General features: G+C 35.7%; 1 protein-coding gene across 1 annotated transcript in view; it reads right to left on the bottom strand.

Moving 5' to 3' along the window:
* The window catches only part of PSME4 (proteasome activator subunit 4), a gene marked incomplete at its 5' end in the record, with an annotated part of 95,250 nt that overhangs the window by 7,213 nt on the left and 64,938 nt on the right, over nt 1–23,099 (bottom strand). Inside the window, 22 exons of the mRNA XM_079721213.1 lie at nt 932–1,060; nt 2,931–3,016; nt 5,011–5,219; nt 5,596–5,727; nt 6,608–6,699; nt 7,254–7,358; nt 9,238–9,390; nt 9,933–10,058; nt 10,905–10,974; nt 11,522–11,675; nt 12,843–12,924; nt 13,575–13,704; nt 13,965–14,018; nt 15,333–15,469; nt 16,614–16,823; nt 17,719–17,850; nt 19,240–19,335; nt 19,609–19,671; nt 20,987–21,085; nt 21,179–21,234; nt 21,460–21,516; nt 22,510–22,565. Coding sequence (XP_079577339.1) covers nt 932–1,060; nt 2,931–3,016; nt 5,011–5,219; nt 5,596–5,727; nt 6,608–6,699; nt 7,254–7,358; nt 9,238–9,390; nt 9,933–10,058; nt 10,905–10,974; nt 11,522–11,675; nt 12,843–12,924; nt 13,575–13,704; nt 13,965–14,018; nt 15,333–15,469; nt 16,614–16,823; nt 17,719–17,850; nt 19,240–19,335; nt 19,609–19,671; nt 20,987–21,085; nt 21,179–21,234; nt 21,460–21,516; nt 22,510–22,565 — 2,428 coding nt within the window. The remainder of the gene's footprint in view (nt 1–931; nt 1,061–2,930; nt 3,017–5,010; nt 5,220–5,595; nt 5,728–6,607; nt 6,700–7,253; nt 7,359–9,237; nt 9,391–9,932; nt 10,059–10,904; nt 10,975–11,521; nt 11,676–12,842; nt 12,925–13,574; nt 13,705–13,964; nt 14,019–15,332; nt 15,470–16,613; nt 16,824–17,718; nt 17,851–19,239; nt 19,336–19,608; nt 19,672–20,986; nt 21,086–21,178; nt 21,235–21,459; nt 21,517–22,509; nt 22,566–23,099) is intronic.

The raw sequence follows: 23,099 nt of genomic DNA, 5'->3' as shown, positions 1-23,099 counted from the left end.
ACAGGTATAGCTAGAGCAAGCTCATCTTACACTTCCTTCTAAACAAAAGGTTGCACAAGCTATTTCAGGTAAAAGTTAGCTATTCTGAATGTATGAATGAATGGTTGAGAGTAAAGGGAAAGGAACACAGATATAAGTCAATTTTAGAAGAATTATTTATAATTAATGACTCTTAAGTCCTCCAACGCTTGCACATTATTTTATTTTACTTTTGATAGTAGCTGGTAGGGTAATGAAAGCAAACAAAATTGAGAACTACTAAATTCTACTGCAAAAAAATACCATTTGAGGCTGTTAAAAAATATCTTTCAGGGGAAAGCATGGGAACATGTCCATTTTTTATATTATATAACACATGTGTAACCTGCATAAAGCTGAGCACATAGTACACTAAAAATGCAGCCACAGGACTTCCCTGGTGGTCCAGTGGTTAAGACTCCATGCTTCCACTGCAGGGGGTGTGGATTCAACCCCTGGTCGGGGAACTAAGATCCCACAGATCCCACATGCCTTGCGGCACAGCCAAAAATAAATAAAATAAATAAATAAATATGCAGCCAGAAAATATATACTCACTTAGGTCTTTCTACCACAGATCAGAAAATACAAGTGAATAAAATAAAGGGGAAATGGTAAAAGAGAATGCCCACCCTCTCCCTCATAAGCACTTTGTATCCAAAGTACTTCAATAATTAGCTCTTTATGTATATAGAAAATTTAGAGTTGAGTGACCTGCCCAGTGTCACAGAAGTCGGTGGCAGAGCCAGGTACAGATTCTAAATCTGTTTCTTTGGTCAACATATGTCTCCTCTCATACTAAAATAAGATTCAAAATGAATGCAAGTATCAGGTGTTGTGTGTACCGCAGCTGACTTTGTGAAATTCTTAGAATTGTAAACCAAATATATAAGTGTTTGATATAAATTCTTACTTGTTTTAGCACCCGAAGTACCAAAGGCACTTGATGAGGGTAAAGCAACCCCTGAGACATTAGTGATAAACATAACTTTGCATCTCTTTTCAGTTCATCATAGCTATTGTCATTTTCCACTGGGGCAATCTAGAGAACAACAAAAAAAACCAAAGACATAAACTGAAAAACAGCCAGTAAGTACAAAGGCATCCTTACATGAAAGAAATTACATTTTTAATTTTAACAACTTCTACAGAAAAATCCAAACATACACAAAACTAGAGAATAGTATAATGAATCCCCATGAATCAATCACTTCTTCAACAATGACAAATTCATGGCTAATCCTTTCATTTTTTGCTCCCCTGTGGTTCCCCATCCCCCAATTAAATTATTTGAAGCAAATCCCAGACATATTTCATCCATAAATACTTTATTTTCAGGAATTCCCTGGCAGTCCGGTTGTTAGGGCTCTGTGCTTCTAGTGTAGGGGGCACGGGTTCAGCCCCTGGTCAGGGAACTAAGATCCCACAAGCCACATAGCATGCCCCCCCAAAAAAGTTATTTTTATCTCTGAAAGATAAAGTCTCTTATTTAAAAAACCTGTAATGAAATCATACATAAAAATTCATTACAGTTAAAATATATTCAGTAGTGCTCACATTTCCCCAACTATTTGATGCCTGCATATACCAGATCCCACTTACCATGAAGGCCTAAAGGAGATTCTCAACCTCAATATTTGTATATTCAGGTTAACTGTTAGGCCCGTCACTAGCAAATTATGCAGTACAGCAATCTAATGATACACATTTTTTCTGCAAATTTCAAGTGGATTCAAATAAATCATCCTATCAACCTCATTCTCATATACTATTTGCTTTCTGACATTTTCCTGAGTGAAGAAAAGGGGTGGAACTCCAGCTATCCCAACATTCATTGCACATTACCCATTTACGAACATATGAGATCATGTTCCATACCCACTGGGTATGTGGTAGTGGAAAAAAGTTTAAGCACCACTGCCCTAAAGACAAACCATATCTACACCAAGGACCTACAAGTAACAAAGACCTATCTGTACACTAATGGCTACTGTCCACTTTTATATCCCAAAAGATCCCAAAGGTATCCATGGGTATCAGGCCCTACAGAGCACTTTAAAAAGTATTTTAGTAGTGAATCCTTTGAAAATTTCCAGAAGTGTTATCTTTTTGAAATTTCCTAAAGACAAAATACACAATGGCAGATGAAAAGTTTAGCATGCCATTTGCTAATAAACAGTAACAAGGGCCCTCCGTCTTAAATAATAACAACTGTATTGACCATAATTGTCAAGTAGTGGTGATGTTTGTGCCAAGCCTTCCCAATTTGCAATAAGACTAGACTGTTTTCCTAACCACAACCAACCACAGCCATCACTACCAACTATAATTTTGGAAACTACTATATAATCTTAGTTTACTAGCTTTATCCACTGACTGGAGAGATGAATAATTAAAACCACCTCAGGTTATATCTTACACCAAATAAAACTTCAATATGATTACCAGACACAAGTTATTTCCTGCAAATATTTGTTAGAACCAACTATATATAGTGCCATTTAGCAATGTAAAATAAATACAATATACTGAACACTTTGATTTTCAAATTTATTATACATTGAATTAAAAAGTCAGGAATAGCTATATTCAAAAATGTCATTGTGGCTTTTTTTTTAAAGCTATCAATATTTTCCTAAACTATTACTTGAAAACTGGCTCTCAGTGAAACAATGTTCTGTCTTTAGACTTTTCATGTAACTGTCAAGATCATACTCTTACCTAATATTAGAAAGATTATTTCAACAAATATTTAACCACTAACACTAATGATTTTCCTGTGACTATTCTACCTTTCAGAGATGCAAACAAATCATACACAGTCTGAAAACCTATCAACCATCTGATGATAATTATAAATTCCTTTTGAAGGTCAAAAGGGGATACATTTTTAATTTCAGACATAAACTTACCTTAAAAAACAAAGGTAGAAGCTGAAGTTGTTCAGTGACTGCTGTAGAGAAGGATCTTCCCGCACTTGCCATCAGCCATTTCAATACTTTATGGAAACAAACACAAAGAGTCAGTCTTTGCTATCCAGTTAGAGACTACAAAGTAGAGTGACTCTATAATGCTAGTGTCAGCCACTCTGATAGCTCTTCAATGAAAGAAAGAGGTCTGTGTTACTTCACAAATTAGATCAGCAGTGTGACAGGATCCATAACAAATGGTATCAACTAATCTAGGGGACTGAAGCCACCCTCAAAGAATGAATCAGCAAATTATTAATGGTCTACAAACACTCACACGAAGTACAAATTAAAACTAGCCTTCAAAAATCCTAACAAAGCAAAACTGATGACTAGGTTAGTTGTTTATACTTAGAATCCTTGAAAAAGTTTTAGATATACAAACAACAGGGAACCCCCAATAATCAAGACAATTTTGAAAAAGAAAAGTTGGAGGACTCACAATTCCAGATTTCAAAACTTAATACAAAGCTATAGTAATCAAAACAGTGTGGTACTGACATAAGAACAGACATAGAGACCAACTGAATAGGCCAGAGAGCACAGAAATAAATGCTCACACATATGGCCAATTTTCAACAACAGTGTCAAGACTATTCAATGAAAAAAACTACAGTCTTTTTAACCAATGATGCTGGGAAACTGGGTATCACAAGCAAAAGAAGGAAGCTGGATCCTTATTTTATACCATAGACAAAAATTAGCTCAAAGTGGACTGAAGACTGAAATGTAAGTGCTAAAACTATAAAACTCTTAGAAGAAAACTTAAGGGACAAACTTCATGACGCTGGATTTGGCAACAATTTCTTAGACATGACACCAAAAGCAAAGGCAACAAAAGAAAGAGGTAAATCAGACTTCATTAAAATTAAAACTTTTGTGCATCAAAGGACACTATCAAGAGTCAAAATGGGAGAAAATATTTGCAAATCATTTTCAGATAAGGGACTGATATCCAGAATATAGAAAGAACTACAACTCAACGACAACAAAACAACCTAATTCAAAAATGGGCAAAGGGGCTTCCCTGGTGGTGCAGTGGTTGAGAGTCCGCCTGCCGATGCAGGGGACACGGGTTCGTGCCCCGGTCCGGGAGGATCCCACATGCCGTGGAGCGGCTGGGCCCGTGAGCCATGGCCGCTGAGCCTGCGTGTCCGGAGCCTGTGCTCCGCAACGGGAGAGGCCACAACAGTGAGAGGCCCGCGTACCGCAAAAAAAAAAAAAAAAATGGGCAAAGAACTTGACATTTCTCCAGAGAAGAAACAAAAATAGAAAATAAGCCAATGAAAAGATTTTCAACCACTATTCATAAGGGAAATGCAAATTAAAACCACAAGATACCTTCTTCACACCTATAAGGAGAGCTATAGTCATAAAAGGTGTTGGCAAAAATGTGGAAGAGTTGGAACCCATCTGCACTGCTGGTTGGAATGTAAAATGGTGTGGACACTGTGGAAAGTAGCTTGGTGGCTCCTCAAAAAATTAAACATAGAGTTACCACATGGTCTAGCAATTCTGCTTTCAATACCCAAAAGAATTGAAAGTAGAGACTCAAACATACTTCTACATTAATACTCATAGAAATATTATTCACAATAGTCAAAAGGTGTAAACAACCTGAATGTCCATGAACAGATGAACTGATAAACACTGAAAGCACTACGCAAAGTGAAAAAAGCCAGACATAAAAGGACAAATATTGTATGATTCTCCTTATATGAGATACCTAGAATAGGCAAATTACAGAGACAGAAAGTAGAATGGTGGTTGCCAGGGGCTGAGGGAGGGGAGAATGAGGAGTTATTGTTTAAGGTACAGAGTTTCCGTTTTGCAAGATGAAAAGAGTATAAAGATGGAGGAAAGTGATGGCTGTATAACAATGTAAATGTATTTGATGCCACTCAGCTATAAATTTTACATTATGTACATTTTACCATAATAAAAAGGGGAGGGGGGAGAAGTCAATAGGATAATCTAAAATGTCTGTTTTTAGAGGGAGTTTCTACTAAGTTTAGCCACTCACTAGTTTTTAAGAGTTTAATGCCCTGGGTTCGTTCATCTTCTTCACCAATTCCATTTTCTTCCATAACATGGTTCTGAATTTCTTCATCTACATCCATGAGGGGTTTCAATTTATCTAGAATTCGAGCAGTAAACTCAGGGACACGAGGGGATGCTGTTGGTGCAGTGTTTGGCAAAGAAACATCTATCATGAATATATAGGTCAGCACACTGTAAAATAAAATACATATAATAAGAAGAGATTCCACATTATCAATAAAACTAAGGTTCAAAAGTATGACCCAACCAAAGTAAATTTTCCCAAGACAATCCCTAGAGAGGGTCTTGTGCCTGTGCACACAATTCTGAGGTATTAAAAACTACAGTGTGGCGACTACTCCCCACTGACTTGTGAGCACACTACCGTTCTATTTTACATTCAGAGACTCTTGTCTAATGTCCCACAATACAGTATAAAACAAAATCTGAAGAAGAGGATATCATGAAACTCAATAGTAACATAACGAGTATGTATTACTAGACATTAAATTTTGATAAAAAAAAAAACTCAAGAGGTATACCATACCACAGAGAAAATAATACCTACCTCCCTATTCTTTCCCTGACATTTTTGTAAACCTGGGTGAGTTTGGGTTCCAAGTACTTCAGTAGTCTATGCAATAGCTCAGGTACTCTCCACTCCTGCTGGGCAAGGCCACCTTGCAAGACATAGAGTCGACTAAAAATAAAGCACAGTAGAGTTGTGTTAGTGCCCCTCTCTGCCTTTACATGTTTTTTTTTTTTCCTGTGGCATGTGGGATCTTAGTTCCCCGAAAAAGGATCAAACCCGTGCCCCCTGCAGTGGAAGTGCAGAGTCTTAACCACTGGACGGCCAGGGAAGTCCTGCTTTTACATGTTGACAGTTTACATTAATGATGTCTGTATTCCACTTAAAATTGTTTCATTTTCAAACTAACAATTTAGAATAGCACCTTTAGGAAGATTTTATTAATTTTTTCTACATCATTTTCTCTATATCTCATTTCAACTCCACTGCTATACAATCAAAGGAAACACTGACTTTAGAATACTCATTGAGTTAATCTCTAAGCATCAGAAGTTTCCTCACTAATTAATAATAATAATAATAATTATTATTATTATTCTTGTTACAGGATTATCTAGATTTTGTTCTCTTGTTCAGTAACTTTTGCAGCTCCTTATGCCCAAGTATATATTTCCTTAAAGGGATTACTATCTTCTTTCCTAATAGGAAAGAGTGAAAAATTAACATGTGATAAAGAAGTTAGTAATACTGTCATGGTACAAAAAAGCAGTCCTGATATAAAAGATGTGACAGCAGAGTAGGCTGGACCTACTTTATCTTTGAATTGCTCAGGCTGCCTCCAATTCTCCTACTTGTTCTCAACTGAGAAATAACTGTATTTAGAATCATATGTTGTATTGAATTGAACTATGGTCATCTCCCAGAAGACAGTGTTACATTATGTAGCCTTTAGGAGTATAGACATTTCACTTCTACTTATACATAAAGAACAAAGATGTTATCTTTTGTTGTAAAATCTTTTGTTAACCTCATAAGCTTCCTTCTTATTTACCATGCATCTACAAAGGATCCTCCTTCACCACTCAGTGGTGATTCCAACAGCAGCTCAAAAAGCCAGTGAAGTTTCCGGGGATCTCTGCTTTCCTGTGTTGAAAATATAAAGCAGCAGCAATTAAAACAGAGGTCATATAATTTTTCAAATAAATCAGACATCGTTATTTTAGAAATATAAATAAATATAAGTATAGAGGAAGAAAATCAAACTAAAACTCATAGGCAAGTCAAATCCAAATGTATTCTTATAGCTCATGTTAGAAAGACTAACAGTGAGAAAACTGTTAGCTAAATGGACTCTCTTAAATCAAAGTATAACTGCCCTGGACATACAAGGTGTCAAAAATAATACCTATAACCTTGTATCATCTGGCTTTTACTGTATGTAAGTTACACTTCTAGATATAGGATTTGACTTGTCACTTAATCTAAAAAGGCAATTACCATGGCAGAGAAGGTAAAACAATCACTTAAGAGTTATCACTCAAGGCTTATTTAAAAAGATAAACAGAACCATCTCCAGTCATGTAAGATGATAAAATTTCAGGATTCAAGAGGTATAATGAGATTTTACACATTTTGAGACATGGTATGAAGCAGTTTGAATAGATCAGTGAGACACAAAAATGAATAGGAGAACTTACACAGGATGTTGCTATACAAGTTCCCCAGTCGTTGTAAGTTTCTACTGTAATGTTGGACAATGCTGTTCGAAGCAGAGGACACAAAAGCTCTGAAAGCTTCTCCACCTACTCAAAACAAAATACACAGGAAAATGTTAATGATACTCAGAACATTTTTCTTCAACTATCTTTTTCTGCAAACACACACATACAAATACACAACCTGATACTTCCTTTATTTCTTAGAAGACCCAAATAATCCAAGAAAGTAACATCACCATGTTACCATGATACATATCAGGTAATAAGGCCATCTTTTTCCAAAAAAATAAAACAAAAATCAGAAAAGAGAAGACACTTTATATGGTTTCTTACAAAATCTCTCATACTATTAAAAAGTTCTCTCTTTAAATGTCTGAATGACATAGTACACTGGGCTGAAACAAAACCTCAATCATCTCTGTATTTTGCATGCTTATGGAGGTCACTTGATTGAATCCTAATATAGGAAGCAATGACTTTTCAATACAATTTAGTATTAGCCTGAAGTATAACCTTTAAATTCCAAGTTTTGGATGACTATAAATAGCATTTTAAAGTGTTCAGTTATACAGAGACTGTGAATATATATATGTGTCTAAACACTAAACTGCTTCTCACAGTTTAGTGAGAACATAAATCACCTTGAGATCTTGATAAAACACAGATTCTGATTCATTAGATCAGGGTGGGACCTGGGATCCTACTTTTCTAATAAGCTCCCAAGTGATGCCCAAGCTGCAAGTCCATGGACTATACTTTAGTCAAAAGGACCTATGTAGGACAAATGGGGAGAGAGGGCTTGGGATAAGATTTCCAGTGGTAGCACTAGGCACTGAATAAAAAGAAAAAAACAAGCTATATCTTAAATAACTTATACGGAAAGGAGATGTGTTCTAGAAATGAGGTAACTCAAAAATGACAGAGACAGGATGATAAGGATATGTATGAACATGTTTAAATAAAATTGTTTCATATGTGAGCAGGAAAATGGCAATATTACAAACTAACGAATACTTTAATACATGATTCGAATATGTATAACTAAACTAATATATTAAAAAGTGTTGATAATCCTCCTAAAAGGTATGTGTAATTAAGTTTACCAGAAACAGTATTTGCGTCTTTTCTTTGAAAAATGGCAGCCTACCTTTTACTCAGGCATTCTGGACATTTTACCAGGTTATTTTCAGTCTAGTGCATCTTGCTAAGAAACTAACCTTAGGGTGGATATGTAAAACTTAATCTTACAATTAAAAAGACGGATACTCAAAAAAAGGCTGTCAAACTCAAACCATCTACGAGACCAAATGAGTAATGTAAATTAGCACAGAGGCTAAGAGAAAAGATTTAATGAGAAGCTAGAGAGTGCCTCAGGAAGGGAGAAACCCTTGCACAGCCCCAGCCAACTGATACAGTGCAGCAATGTGGGACCAGTATTCCACAATCTTCCCATTTCTCAAGAGAAACTAAAATCCTTTTTACAGGATGGAAAATAATTCAGATTTTAAAAGACATTCAATGCCACCTATAGACCACGACTTTGTGACCTATACTCAAAAGCAATATAAAGTTAAATATTTCATATTTTAGGTGTTAACATCTTTTTCTTTTTTTAAAAGATGTGTGTGCCCTTGATGCAGCCATGAATATGTTCTGATAAACACACAACCTGCTGTCCACCTTAGAGCTCACAGCACCACGGGCTAACCCCATGGAGATGAGACAAGAAGGTAGGACCACTGTCCGCCCCGCCGCTGCCCCCATCAGCCGCCCGCCCGGCCACCTGTCGCCTTGCTCCCTCCTGAGGACCGCCAGCCCGAGGTGGCACCGGAATGCTGGCAGAGGGTCAGTGGTGGCGGAGGCTGAGGGACTGAGCTAGGTGTTAATACCTAACGCGTTGGGAATTGTTGCATAAATGGATAATGCAGCTTTAAGAGGGAATGCACTGTACAAATTACATCACCTTTTCAAATGTCCAATGTTTAGAGCCTCTGATTAAACCAGCTATAATTTCTGCAACACATCGCTGGGTGCTCTCATGTGAATCTGCAACCAAACGTTCTAAATGGGGCTTCAGAACTGGCAGAAAGGCATCATCAAAATTTCTGAATATACCCTATGCAAATAAAAATAAAAGTTCTTCAGTACTCAAACGACTAGCATCTCCAGTATCACATGCTTATATTTGTTTGTTCTTATTACCACTGTGCTTAAAAAACTCCATATTCTCCCCTATAGAACTTAACTGTTTTAACAATGTCTGTAAGTTAAAATGGTAAAAACACTGTCATTTGCCACATTATATTAAAATATGATCAGTGAAAAATTAATAATCTTTCTAACCTTTTAACCTTAAAAATATCACACACACCTCAAAAAAAATCAAATAAACATGAAATGCACATAGTCTTGTGGGTTTTGGTTTTTTGCTTCTACTGCTAATTATAAATATTAGAGGTAAATACCAAAAAGCTTGGTTTTTTTTGAGTCCTAGACCTTAAGCCAAGATGAATAAGATAGGCATTACTTCCAGAGTCATTTTAGATAAAGATAACAGATGACTAAACTCAAACTTTGAACAAATACTTTAAAACTTATGAACCTACAAATTGACAGTCACTAAGCTTTATGAAAAGGGTATGTAAATAACATAGTTACCTTAAAGAGGCAAAAACGTCGAGGATTAAATTTATCTTTTCCTTTTCTGTCTTCTAAAGATAGAAAAGTAATTAACTGTTCCACAAATTTAGGATCAGAAAAATGATCAAATATAATCTGTTCTGCCTATAAAGTTAAAAAAAAGAACAACATTCAGGGATTAAAATCGATTTAAAAATATGATTCTGAAAACATTAAAATTCAACCATAAAGATTTGAAACTCAACAGTAAGTTTTTATTTTTGTTCTAAAGAATTTTTAGTTCTCATAGAGCCTTTCTGAAACCAAAATAATACTGCCTCCTAAAAATGCTAAATCCTAAGAATAGCTAAAAGTTTTCCTTCAGCTCTTCAAGTTTGGATTCCACTTCTCAAACTGCGAAATAAAACCAAAAATGTTCTGCTTGAGAAATGAAGACTTAATGCTATTGTGCCAATTTCTGTGCAAATTAGGAAAATCCTCCAAACTGCAAACCAAACCCCAGCAAATTATTTCCATATTTATAAAATATCAGCAGTTAAAAGGTAAACTTTGCTCAGAATTAGAAAATAAAAGCTACAACATTAATTGAGGAAGACATAAACCTAAAAGCCCTTCATCAACTTTCAAAATGGTAAAGAAGTTCTACAAAGACTAAGAAGTTCCGACTTAAATCTACAAACATCTATTTACTGAGTATCCATCATTTATACGCAATAAAAAAATTAAAGCCAGTACCCGAGTGCTAAGTAGGTAGTAACTTGGGAGTGACCTTAGATATAGAAGACTTGTGCTAACTGGTCCTAACAGAAGGGGGGACGGCTGGGGGGGAGTAAGGGAGCGCCCATTTACCAATACTTATTGTGCTACACTGCAATACACAAATTGGGGGAAAAAACCCCATGAACTTAGTTTGAAATATAAATCAGGGGCCAAAAGTAAGATGCATCTGAACCAGGTAAGTGTTTACACGTGGTGAAATTAAATGCTTACCTCTGTCAAATCCTCCCTGCTTCTGCCAAGCTTAGGTTGCTCTTCCACACCAGCATAAACAACCATATTCCTACACAGTAAGAGTTTATATTTGTAATACACATAGGAAACATTAGAGCTTCTTGGACAGAAAGCATTAGAAGGCACTTCTAATGAACTCTAATCAGATGCTAAGTTGTGGGTTACGAGTATATCACTCAGTCTTCCACCTTAAAAATCTCAGGTCATTGCATCCTAATGACATAGATTATTGGTGTCAATAAGAGACAAATAAGTATTTCTTGGGGCTGGTTTAGACACGTGTAGTATTAATAGGTAGGAATATAACTTAGAGCAACTATTAACAAACTCCTCAGATGTATAATGGTGGACTAAGGAAGTCTAAGGGTTTCAGTGGAAAGACAAGGAAGGAGGCAGGATGAGGCATAGCACTGGCGAGAACAAAGAAAAAGAGGAAGAGGGAAGAGGGAAAAAGCTAGAGATTGTGTATCTTTGGTGACAAAGTACCTCTAACTGCTTCAACTGCCTCAGAACCTCCCTAGAAATCCAGATGATAAAACAAATTATAACAAAGATAAGTTGTTTAATAATAAGGTGCATGGCAAGTTGCAACTTACTGTGGCCAGGTGTAGTATCCCCAGTGAGTTTTTTCCACAAAGCAACTTGACTCCCATTCTTTTTTAGTTCTTGGTATACTTTTGCTATCATAATGCAACCAATGATTATCAGGTCTATCACCAGCAACAATTTGGGTGGGTTTAGGATATCCACCTAAGGAAAAGACAATTACATTTCGTGAATTTCAAAATAACTGTGCAATAATTATTCTCAAATAGTGCTAGTGTGACTTTATCTTCATAACAAGACTCTGTTAAAATTCGCTCAAGGCAAAAGCACATACATATGAGGCATTTCACATCAGAGAAGGAAAGATGGGATTATCCACTAAATGGTGTTGGGATAGTTATTGGAGGGGAGAAAGTCAAGTTTCATCCATACTTCATCCCTTTTACCAAAATTAAAAGGATTAATTTTCTTAAAATTTTTTAGGTTTGAATTAATTAATTACAGAGCTCAACGAATTCCCGTATACTCTCTTCAACCAGATGCCCCCAATTTTAACATTTCACCATGTGTACACTTTGACATTCTCTCTCTCTTTACACACACACACACACACACACACACACACACGTACACATGCACCTACCCACACTTGTGTTTTGGGACCAATAAATATTCATTTAATATGAGACCTACAAACATGTGTTTCAAGTGAGGGTAAAACAAGATTAGTAGTAGAGAGTATAATGAAATGAAAGTCTTTCCCACATTTAGTTAACACCATTTTATAGTGTTCCAAAATAAAGGTGGTAGTTGGTGCACAGCTACACTCCCTCCCAAAATGGGGTTGGGGGTAAACTGAAGACAGCTGTTTGAATATCTCAGGAGTTATCAGAGATAAAAAAAATGATAGCCAAAGTAATAAAAATGATGTTTTTCTCCCTTCAAAATCAAATTAACCTTGTCCCTAATCCTACTACTGAAGAAGAAACACTTAACATATTGATGAATTAAATAGTAATGGTATTTTAAGCCTTTGAGATACAGTTTGATAAATAACTAGTATAACTGCTTAGCTGATGAGATAAGTAAGTAGATGACATGTGTACCCAGAGTGTGTAAAAGCTACACATTTTATGTATTATAAAGACATAAAGAGCCATCTATTTTTATAAATACTTGTTATCACTAGTTTTTACTAAGTCAACTGTTTGCCCTTTATAATATTATTTCATACTTCACATTAAAATCTTCCTATACTTCTATACTTTGTATAGAAAAATACTTGAGATCAAGAACTGTAATTTATACATTTCAAAGAAACTTTCCAAGTTTGACTGAGAAGCACTACTCATTACGTTTGACAGCACTTACTGATTTCATAAGGATTGATGGTCAGCTTTTTGTGGGTTCTTTTTAGCTGCTTAAGAATACCAGCAACAGCTGAGATTGCCATCTAAAAAAGAAGCAGGTAAGGTACATATATCAAAATTTTAAATCTCTCAAATGGTTGCTCCCTTGATCAAAAGCAGAAGCTGGGTTCTGTTTCTTTCCAAAGCAGAGAAATACCTCACCCACTGACATCTGGCAGCACAGCCACATGAGGGCTAACTCTGACTTAGACTGAGTCAGTTGCAGTTCTTACTCTTAAACCTTCATCCATGCTAGTCTCTGCCTAAAAAACTTTTATCCTTTCTTTGTTAAACCAATTCCTGCTCATTCTTCCTATCTCAGCCTAAACATTTCTTCCTAAGGGTCTTTTCCCAATGTGCCAGGTCAGGTCAGCCCCATCTTGCACCCTACCTCTGTCAGTTTTCAAGGTAAAACCAACTAGTTGTATCCCTCAGATACCTTTCCCTTCCTGTAACATGTTATAACTATAATTAATTTTTTAAAGTCAACCTTTCCAATTAACCTATAAATATGTTCCCTGCTATATCTCCAGTGTTGAAATGCACAGCACCTGAACACCTCCTCATATATTTGTTGGATGAGTTATTATCATCTCGGAACCAACAGAGGTAGATTTCAAATCAATACACTTCAAGGTATCAGGTGAGGCAAAAATTTGCAAACCCAAGATTATAGCTAAAATAAAGTATCTACCTTTCGAACTACAATTGCATCATGGTTGAGATTCTCAACAAAAAAACGTATGGCACGAAGCGGTAACACTCGGTCATCTCTCAAAAGTAGAGACAAAAGCCCAATGCCTATATGTTCAAATTTCCAGGGCCTGAAAAGGGGAGGGGTGGGGGAAATCACAAAACACATCATTCATAAAATCACTTTAAAAAAACAACCCTGTATTTGAAACACTATAATTTTAAGTTTCCCAAGAATCAAAATAGGTATATTGAAAAATACTGCTCCTATCATTAGCCCCATACAGACTACAACTTTTTCTGACAGTCATTCATGGCCTTCAGGGTAGAAACCTCCTATAATACTGAAGATAAAAGTTTGAAAATTAAAAAAATATATTTTTGCACTTACAAGTTTCTCTGCTCCACACCATCTAGCAAAGTGTTTATCAAATTTTCATAGTTCCTTAAAAAAAAAAAAAATTTCAGGTAAGCTATTGTTTTAATACAATACTAAGATGGGGCTCCCCTGGTGGCGCAGGGGTTGAGAGTCCGCCTGCCGATGCAGGGGACACGGGTTCGTGCCCCGGTCTGGGAAGATCCCACATGCCGCGGAGTGGCTAGGCCCATGAGCCATGGCCGCTGAGCATGCGCTCCGCAACGGGAGAAGCCACAACAGTGAGAGGCCCGCGTACCGCAAACAAATGAACAAAATACTAAGATGAACATCAAATAATGTAATATGAATTCAAATTCCGGCCAAATTCACCCTCCTCTTCTCATCACCAGACTATAAAGGGTCTGGTGAGAAGAAAGCCAGAGTGAAAGCAGATGCGTGACCCTGGGAAAAGAAAATGAGAGGCAGAGAAAAAAAAAAAAAGTGCTAAGTACACTGAGCAACTCAACCATTCCTGAGTGGACATTCAAAAGTAAATTTGTGAGTAGTAATCAATTGGTTAGGAGTGGTCTATAACAACCCAGGTAGGTATACACGAGGTAGGCTATAACGTTTATTATTTATATAGAACTGTTAGAAAAAAATTAATAAGCATATTCATATGGCAAAGAAGAAAATAAAGTTAGGAAGTCTCCTGCCATTGAAGTGTTTTGGTCCCAAAAATCTAAAAGCAGTTTACTAATATCCTAATAACAAATTTGTATAAATGTTATCGATCAAAAAGTTATTATAAGAGATATGAAGAGATAAACGTGTTGAACTTGAATTTAAGATTTAATGAGTGGGATATGTGTATTAAAAGAAAAATCAATTCATGTTGAAAAAAACATACGATATTAAGATAACTTTAGGGACTTCCCTGGTGGTGCAGTGGATAAGACTCCACGCTCCCAATGCAGGGGCCCAGGTTCGATCCCTGGTCAGGGAACTAGATCCCACATGCATACTGCGACTAAGAGTTCGCATGCCACAACTAAGGAGGCTGCCTGCCGCAACTAAGGAGCCCATGTGCTGCAACTAAGGGGCCCTTGAGCTGCAACTAAGGAGCCCACCTGCCACAACTAAGACCCAGTGCAACCAAATTAAATAAATAAATAAATAATTTTAAAAAGATAGCTTTTATCGTGAGATGGTGTTTTCTACCTCCATAGCTGAAAGTGACATCAGGGATCTTCACAATAATTACCTCTTAACATTTTGGTATCTCTTCAGAATCAATGTGTAAATTTCATTAGGTAGTTATAGTGCATCTATATTTTAGAGATATTTAAAACCTACTATCTATAAAGTTATATGTCATGATAAGTAGGCATTCATAATTACCTTAGGGCATCAGCATTCCTTTCTTGTTGGCGTTTAAGTCCTTCTTTAATTTCTTCTGAGCTAAGCATTATCTGTTTGATAGAGGGGTTTTTTGATTGTTGAAGTAATTCTGCTATTCCGACACATGACTTTGGAATCTTATTAAAAAGAAAAGCCAGGGAGGAAAATGAAGTACTGAAATACCACGGATGAATCTTCACAACATTATGCTGAGTGACATAAGCCAGATACCAAAGGCCACAAACTGTATAATTCCATTTAGATGAAATGTCCATAATAGGCAAATTCACAGAGAAAAAAGGTAGATTAGTGGTTTCCAGGGGCTAGGGGTATGGGGGAATGAATGGGAAGCAATTATTATTGGGTACAGGTAAAGCAACTATACTCCAATAAAAACTAATTTTAAAAAATTATTGGGTACAGGGTTTCTTTTTCTGAGTAATTACAGTGTTCTAGAATTAGAGTAGTGATGGTTGTACAACCCTGAGACTATACTATTGTGAATATATATATATTCACAATAGTATATAACAGCACACAACTGTTGTGTTAAAAAGGTGAATTTTTTGGTATGTGAATTACATGTCAATTTAAAAAAATTTTTTTAAAAGAAAGCATAATCTAACAACAGTTACAAATAGCAAGAGTATGTTTTGCAGAAAAGGAATACATTTAGAGCAGTGGTTTTTAAAACTGAGTATGGACGTCAAAAATAATCACTGCAGAAAAGAGGGGGATTCAACCACACTCACACCTCTTCTACCCATCCCCAATTCTGATGGGTGTGTAAATAGGCGTTTGAAAATTCTTGAATGATGATCTGCTATCTCTCCCCATTTGAGCTCCATTGAACCTGATATTTACTTTTTCATTTGTCAAATCATCCAATTTTAATCTTCACTATAAATTATGGAGCCCTGTGGTCAATCTTCTGTGACTTTGACTAGTAGAACTGACCTCCTAAAATATAACCAACTCTTTGAAAACTGAGGCCGCGGACATACAGGGGATAATGGTAAATGCAACAATGTAATAACACTTTGTGGCCTCTTGGTAGAAAACCACCTAGTTCTCTCCTGGCCATGCTCCAACTTCCTACTCTACCCTGCCATCTATAGTAATGATCACTAAAGCACTAAAAGGAAACAGAATACAAATGCTTTAAAAAAAATTAGAATCAAACGCCAAGAATATGATTACTAAAAAAGACAAGAAAATAATAGCATTTTGACAAAGCAGTGTTTGCACTAAAATTTGAATTAAAAAAATGATTTTGCTTACTGTGAAGTCCAAGCCAATTGTTTCATATTGCCGATGAATCTTTTCTGCAAGATCATCAAACAGCCTCACTATTGATGGCTTTTCCAGGGACATTGCTTTGCTAAGCCCAGAAGAAACAATTGCTGGCCAAGTCTGTACAATACAGTCCCAATCATGAAGGTTTGCTAAGCATACACCGCTGTGATTGCCAAGGAGACAATACAAGGCACCCTGCAGGAAAAAATGATCAATATGGGAAATAAGAGGCACTGTTTAGTTGTAGCCAACTCACTCACATGTTGTTTTCAAATTTACTAAACACTGATTATTTAAATGCTTGGTACTGGTTATAAAATAGGTCCCCACATTCAATACGTTACTTTTAGAAACCTGAATTTGACACTTAAGTGCAATCCAGTAATATTTTCTCTAAGTCATTTAACAGAGGGTTAGCTCAAAGAACGGCTATTAATGAGGTAATATAGAAATGTGAAGATATTGCTTTTACGGACATAGCTTCCACTCTAATTCTCTTCTACTACATTTATAAAGGCTGTGAAATGTGTCACTCTTAGCATTTTAGGGTGTAACATACAGAATAATTTTTAAAATTGTGGTTAAATCTGGTTGCCAAGTATTTCTCTAAGTATATAAAAACTAGGTTACTTAATTATACTGTGTACTTTTTACTCATAGGAGCTCAATCAATCAGAATGATTCTGATGACAGTAGGTACCTCTTTCTAAGGTACCCCATTTTAATGAAAAGAGCTATTAGTACCAAAACATTTTATTTCCTGAACATTCACCCGAACAATTCCAATCTGGCTTCCTAACCACCCTGGGCTCTAATCCTCTTTACAGTTCTTATAAGGTCACTGTAACTTCAATTTTACTGACTTAATAGACAGTTTCCAATTTTAAGCTTACTTGACTTGTCTGATTTTGTCCATTTAAACTGCTCTCCACAAGGTCGACAACATATCACCCAATGAGTTAGATCCTCTACAACATTCTTGAATTACACATCTGCCTTTGGGGTCAGCAATTCCATTACTGCGAAATTCTTTCAAGCTTTCTCTACGTTTGAAAAATTTCGTAGTAAAACAAAACAAAAAACCCTATACCTTGAACTGCTGTTGCGTGACATCTTGCCTATCAGGCCGTAAGAACTCCAAAACCAGGGGAATGATATCTCTGCAACAGAAGTTATATGCTCCCAAGGCAGCAAAAAATGTTTGCTGGGCCTTATTTCTGACCTAAAGAAAGAGATATTAACAGATGACTTTTATTAAATGGTAGACAAACTACAAAAAAATTTCTAAATGAATCATTAAAACAAAGCAGTGGTAATTTAAATGTTGTCGTAATAACAGAAAAATATACCAAAGCACGTAACTTAACAAAAATGAGTAAATGATAATCTTTTTATCAGAAGGAAAGCAAATTACCACCAACCACATCCATGGTTTAAGTCACACTGGTTCAGGGACTTCCCTGGTGGCGCAGTGGTTAAGAATCCTCCTGCCAACGCAGGGGACACGGGTTCGATCCCTGGTCCAGGAAGATGCCAAATGCCGTGGAGCAACTAAGCCCGTGCGCCGCAACTACTGAGCCCACGTGCCACAACTACTGAAGCCTGCACATCTAGAGCCCATGCTCCACAACAAGAGCCACTGCAACGAGAAGCCCGCACATTCCAACAAAGAGTAGCCCCCGCTCGCTGCAACTAGAGAAAGCCCGTGAGCAACAACAAAGACCCAACACAGCCAAAAAAAAAAAAAAAAAGTTACACTGGTTCAAATATCCTTTTGATAAAGGAAAGACTGAATGGAACTGATATGCATTTGTTCAGTAACATAATCAGCAGACTATTAAACTTTTTATTCTGAGTTACTCTTAATGAGAAGGGTCAGATTTTCTCTGTGTCTACACAAGGACAGTCAAAGACTTTCCAAAACCCAGAGCAACTTAACCTTTTCAATGAAAGCCTTAAGTATAGGCCACATATTTTTAACCCAAGTAAAAGATTCAGTATAAATTTATAATCCATGAACTAGTTAAATAGTAATGAATAACTGATTATAGTAAAAGCAATACACTGTACATATTTCAAACTTTTTAAAACAATACTTTAGGCAAAATCTCTGGGTTAGATTGGTTTCCTAATTTACACTATTTTATAAAGACAGAATCATTGGCTGTACATGAATCTCTTTACTTTTCCCAGTTCTCTGTGTTTAGAGATAAATTTTTGGTCTTATGCTAGCTGAAAGGAGGGACCCCACAATTCACATGGTATCAGCTTCCTGAACTCAAGCAGAATGCCTAGGAAGAATTATATGGCCTTCACAGACAGGCCTTCATAATGTGATTTAATTTAAGTGGCATCAACATTACACTAGCACTATCTACCAACGTTAGTTATATATTTTTTTAAAAAATTTGAGAAGCAATTACGAACAGCAAAAATAAACATTACTTTAAAGAGAAAAGCAAGATTAGTTTGAATATATTTGTCATTTAAAATGTAAATTTTCTTTGCCAATACATTATTTAAATTCCCTTGTTAAAATGGGGATACTTTAGATTGCATGTTACAAAATGGGTGAGAGGGGGCATGCCCAGACTGTTTGGACTAGCCTTACCTGACTGTATGAACTTGTAGATAAACGAAGAAGATCTCTAATCATATCCTGATGTATCTTTTTGTATTCACAACCCTCAACAGTTAGTGTTCGTAGCTACAAAAAAAAAAAAAAAGTGTAAATCAAATCTCAAAGTTTTTTACTAAAAGTTCATTTAATTATGAAGTAACACCAATAATTAAATATTTATCTGAAAAACTGTCATTTAAAAAAGTCACTGTGGGGAGTGCCCTGGTGGCTAGTGGTTAAGATTCCGGGCTTTCACTGCTGTAGCCTGGGTTTAATCCCTGGTTGGGGAACTGAGATCCCACAAGCCGTGCAGCACAGCAGGACAAAAAAAAGGCATCATGATTTTAAAAAGCTATTTACCTCATGCTGCAACATTACTCTGTCAATCAATAGCGCTCTGATGTGTTGCTTTTTCCCATGGAGCTGAAAAACAGTAGCAAACACTTCAACATTTTCCCTAAATGACTTCAACAATGGTTCCCCTGAATCCCTTAACAAAAAATTAGTTCAAAGAAGGTACAGGATGAGCTGGTGGGTACTGAAGCTATTTCATTTATTTTAAAATCATCAGACTTTTATTCAGTCAAATACTAAAAATAAAAAAAACAGCCCACAAAGAAAATTGCTTTACTCTATTACATTTATAAACAGCCTTTCTGGGTAGTTGTGTATGTTTACTACAGAATATAACATTTTTTATTTTTGTAAAAATTATCTTTTAAGCTCTCCCCCACCCCCAATGTTCTACCCAGTCACTAAAGGCAGACGTCTGGAACTCAGACTGTTCCTCTTTCACACCTGTATCTCATTAGTCATCGAGTCCCCACAATTCCATCTTTTTTTTAAAACACCTTATCTCCACCCCAATGCCAGTGACTGGATTCAGGCTGTGCTTTCCCATCTGAACTATTATAATAGTTTAACTAAAGCCTCCCGGCTTCCAGTCTCAATCACCTACTGCTTATTGTTCACAGAGGCAGCAGAGCTTTTCAAAAATTCACTGAATTGAATAATGATCTTTCCAACATTTACATCAGATCTACTTAAGAACTTCTAATGACTCCCCCGTTGCTGAATGTAAAACTGAAGCATTTTCTTGGGACAAAACTAGAAATGACCTAGTTTACCTCCTGCCACTCTTCCCTACAAACACTGTTTGCTAAAGCATGCCATGTTTGTACATCTCCCTGCCCTGTCACATGCCATTCCCTTTGTCTAAAATATGTAGCACCCTGTGCCTAAACAATGAACTCATATAACCTTTTCAGACTCAATTTCAACAAAAGTTTCCTATAGAAGAACACTGCTATGAACATCAAATGGCTGACTTAAGTATTCTTTCTTCCAGGCTCCCAGGGAAGCTTGTATTGACTTCTCTTGGAGAACAAATATAACATAAGATTACATAAAATGCAATGCTTTAAAGTCATGCCTGTGGACAACTCCTATTTTTTACTCCTTCAGTTTCTTACATGGTAAGAAAGCTGTTGCCAAGTTATCAGACTTGATATTGCCATTGAGAGTCCAGAGACTATCATGGAAATTGACAGAAGAGTTTGTCTCAGGGAAGTACATTTTTTCTAGGATACTTTTGATTATACCATCATATAATATTTGAAAATCTACTATTTTTACTTATAGGGAACTTCCTCTGTATGCCAAACAATTGCTACATCAGGTGGTTATATCAATATTATACACCTTTAAAAAAAATCCAGTTTTAGGTGAAAATACTGACCCGATTTTCCATTGATTTCTTTACTAGGTTAAAGCTTTTCCAACGAGAGTCAAATTCATGCTTGTGAGATCCTTGGAATTGCAAAAGGTCTCCAGTAATCTGCGTCAAAGAATTTCAAATTTTATATTTATGAGTCGTCACGTCAAACCCGGTCATATTAACAATTATGCAACTGTTAAATGACAACTGTACCTTTATGATAAGAAACAAGGACTTGGTATCATCTTCTGAATTATTAAGTATGTGGTCTATAATAGGAGGAAAAGAATTTTGGTTAAAATATTTTAAATTACTATAGGACTCCTGATATACTACTTAAGGAAGAAAAACAAAAAACAAACGAACCAAAAAAAAAACACTGCCTGATATTCTCACCATTTAGAATTTTAAAATGGTTAAGTAAAAGCACACATGCTATAAAATAAAATTTCTAACTATTTATTAATAAACATTAAATACATATATGTACTTACTAAGAAGTTTCCTTATGACCCTAGCAATTGTTTCTCGGTGGTTCTCTCTGGATAGATCTATTTTTTAAAAAATGAGAGAAAGCATTTTACACACTGAATGCTGACCAGAGCTTTGAAGTTTATATCAACAGTTATGTCAAGAAGAGATAACGTATCCAGGAAAAAAACAAATGGGTCTCTATATGGGAAAAGAATCTAAAAAAGAGTGGAGATATATTTATATGTATAACAGATTCACTTGGCTGTATACCCGAAACTCACACAACATTGTAAATCAACTATACCCCCAATAAAAATTAAAACAAAATAAACAAGCAAACAAAAAAACAAAGAAAAACCAAATGGGTCTATCTTTACCATAGTTGGTTAGTAGCTTGGCATGATACAGAATAACTTTTAAAACCTTCACATTTATAAGAACCTGCTTACAAAACTTTATTAGGCAGGCAAGGAGGAGGGAGATAAAACTATCTTTGCCAATGTTTCAAAGGCTCTATCCTCTAATTAGAGGCCATAAATGCATAGGATTCTCTAATTAGTTGTGGTAACCCAAATCAAACAAACAAACTACACCTAACTAATTAATGTATGCAATGAACTCCAATGTTAATCCAGCAATAAGTGTGCTAAATTTCTATTAATGTTAGATTCAGAACATTAAATTAACACAAAATGTTTTACATAAGTATTTATATAAAATTTAACTCACTATGATAGAAAGATACTATAAAGATAGTTAGAATATGTAAGGGTTTACATCAAGTATAATACAACAGTTCTATAACAATTCTAACCATAAATGAGCATTACAATATATGAAAAGTCTGCCTTTGCACATAGAAAGCATCTATCTTTTACTGGCTATTCTTTATATAATAATTACCCACTTTCTCCAGAAAAAGCAAAGATAATATTAAGTAATTAATATTCATTTTATATATAAAAAAGAGACTAGAAAAACTGTAACTACAAAATTATCCCATTTTAACCCTTGTACAGTAACTGATGAAAACAGTCCATACAGATTTACTCAGATTAGGATTCACATACCATATTCAAGTCCAGTATACAACTTTGTCTCTTCCAAGGACACCATACTTGGTACCCTGTATAAAAACAAGAATGCTTGTATTTATTAATAATGCCAATAAGGAGGCTTAAAGTGAAAAGTGTCATTGCTAGAATGTTTAAATGATGATCTTTAACAAACACAGATCTCTCATCTTCAGTACTTCAATTCTTTACTCTAGCTTTCTGAAGATTAATGCTCTATCTGTTTCAGTAAGGACAGTATTATTCATCTTTAAAAAAATGTTAATTAAATGTAACAACTTTAGTGGGGGGGAAATTCACTGCCCAAATAAACATAACACTGATATTCAATACTCAAATGTAAAAGCTTAAATCTAATGTTAAACATTTATACAAGGAAAAGTCAGCTTTACAATGTTATAACAAAGGTTAAAACTAGACACCAAAAAATCACCATCAAATTTTACTGTAGAATATACAGCAGACACGCTTCTTTAGATAATCATTACCCTTCCTCTTAAAACCAGCTAAACTGATCTCTCCTGACATCTGCAGTAAAATGCCACTACTTTTGAAGATGTTCAGATGTAAAAATACTACATTAAAAG

Source organism: Hyperoodon ampullatus (genome assembly GCF_949752795.1).
Source record: "Hyperoodon ampullatus genome assembly, chromosome: 15".
Taxonomy (NCBI): domain Eukaryota; kingdom Metazoa; phylum Chordata; class Mammalia; order Artiodactyla; family Ziphiidae; genus Hyperoodon; species Hyperoodon ampullatus.
The sequence above is the reverse complement of the archived record's forward strand: the minus strand, read 5'-3'. Positions and strand labels throughout refer to the sequence as shown.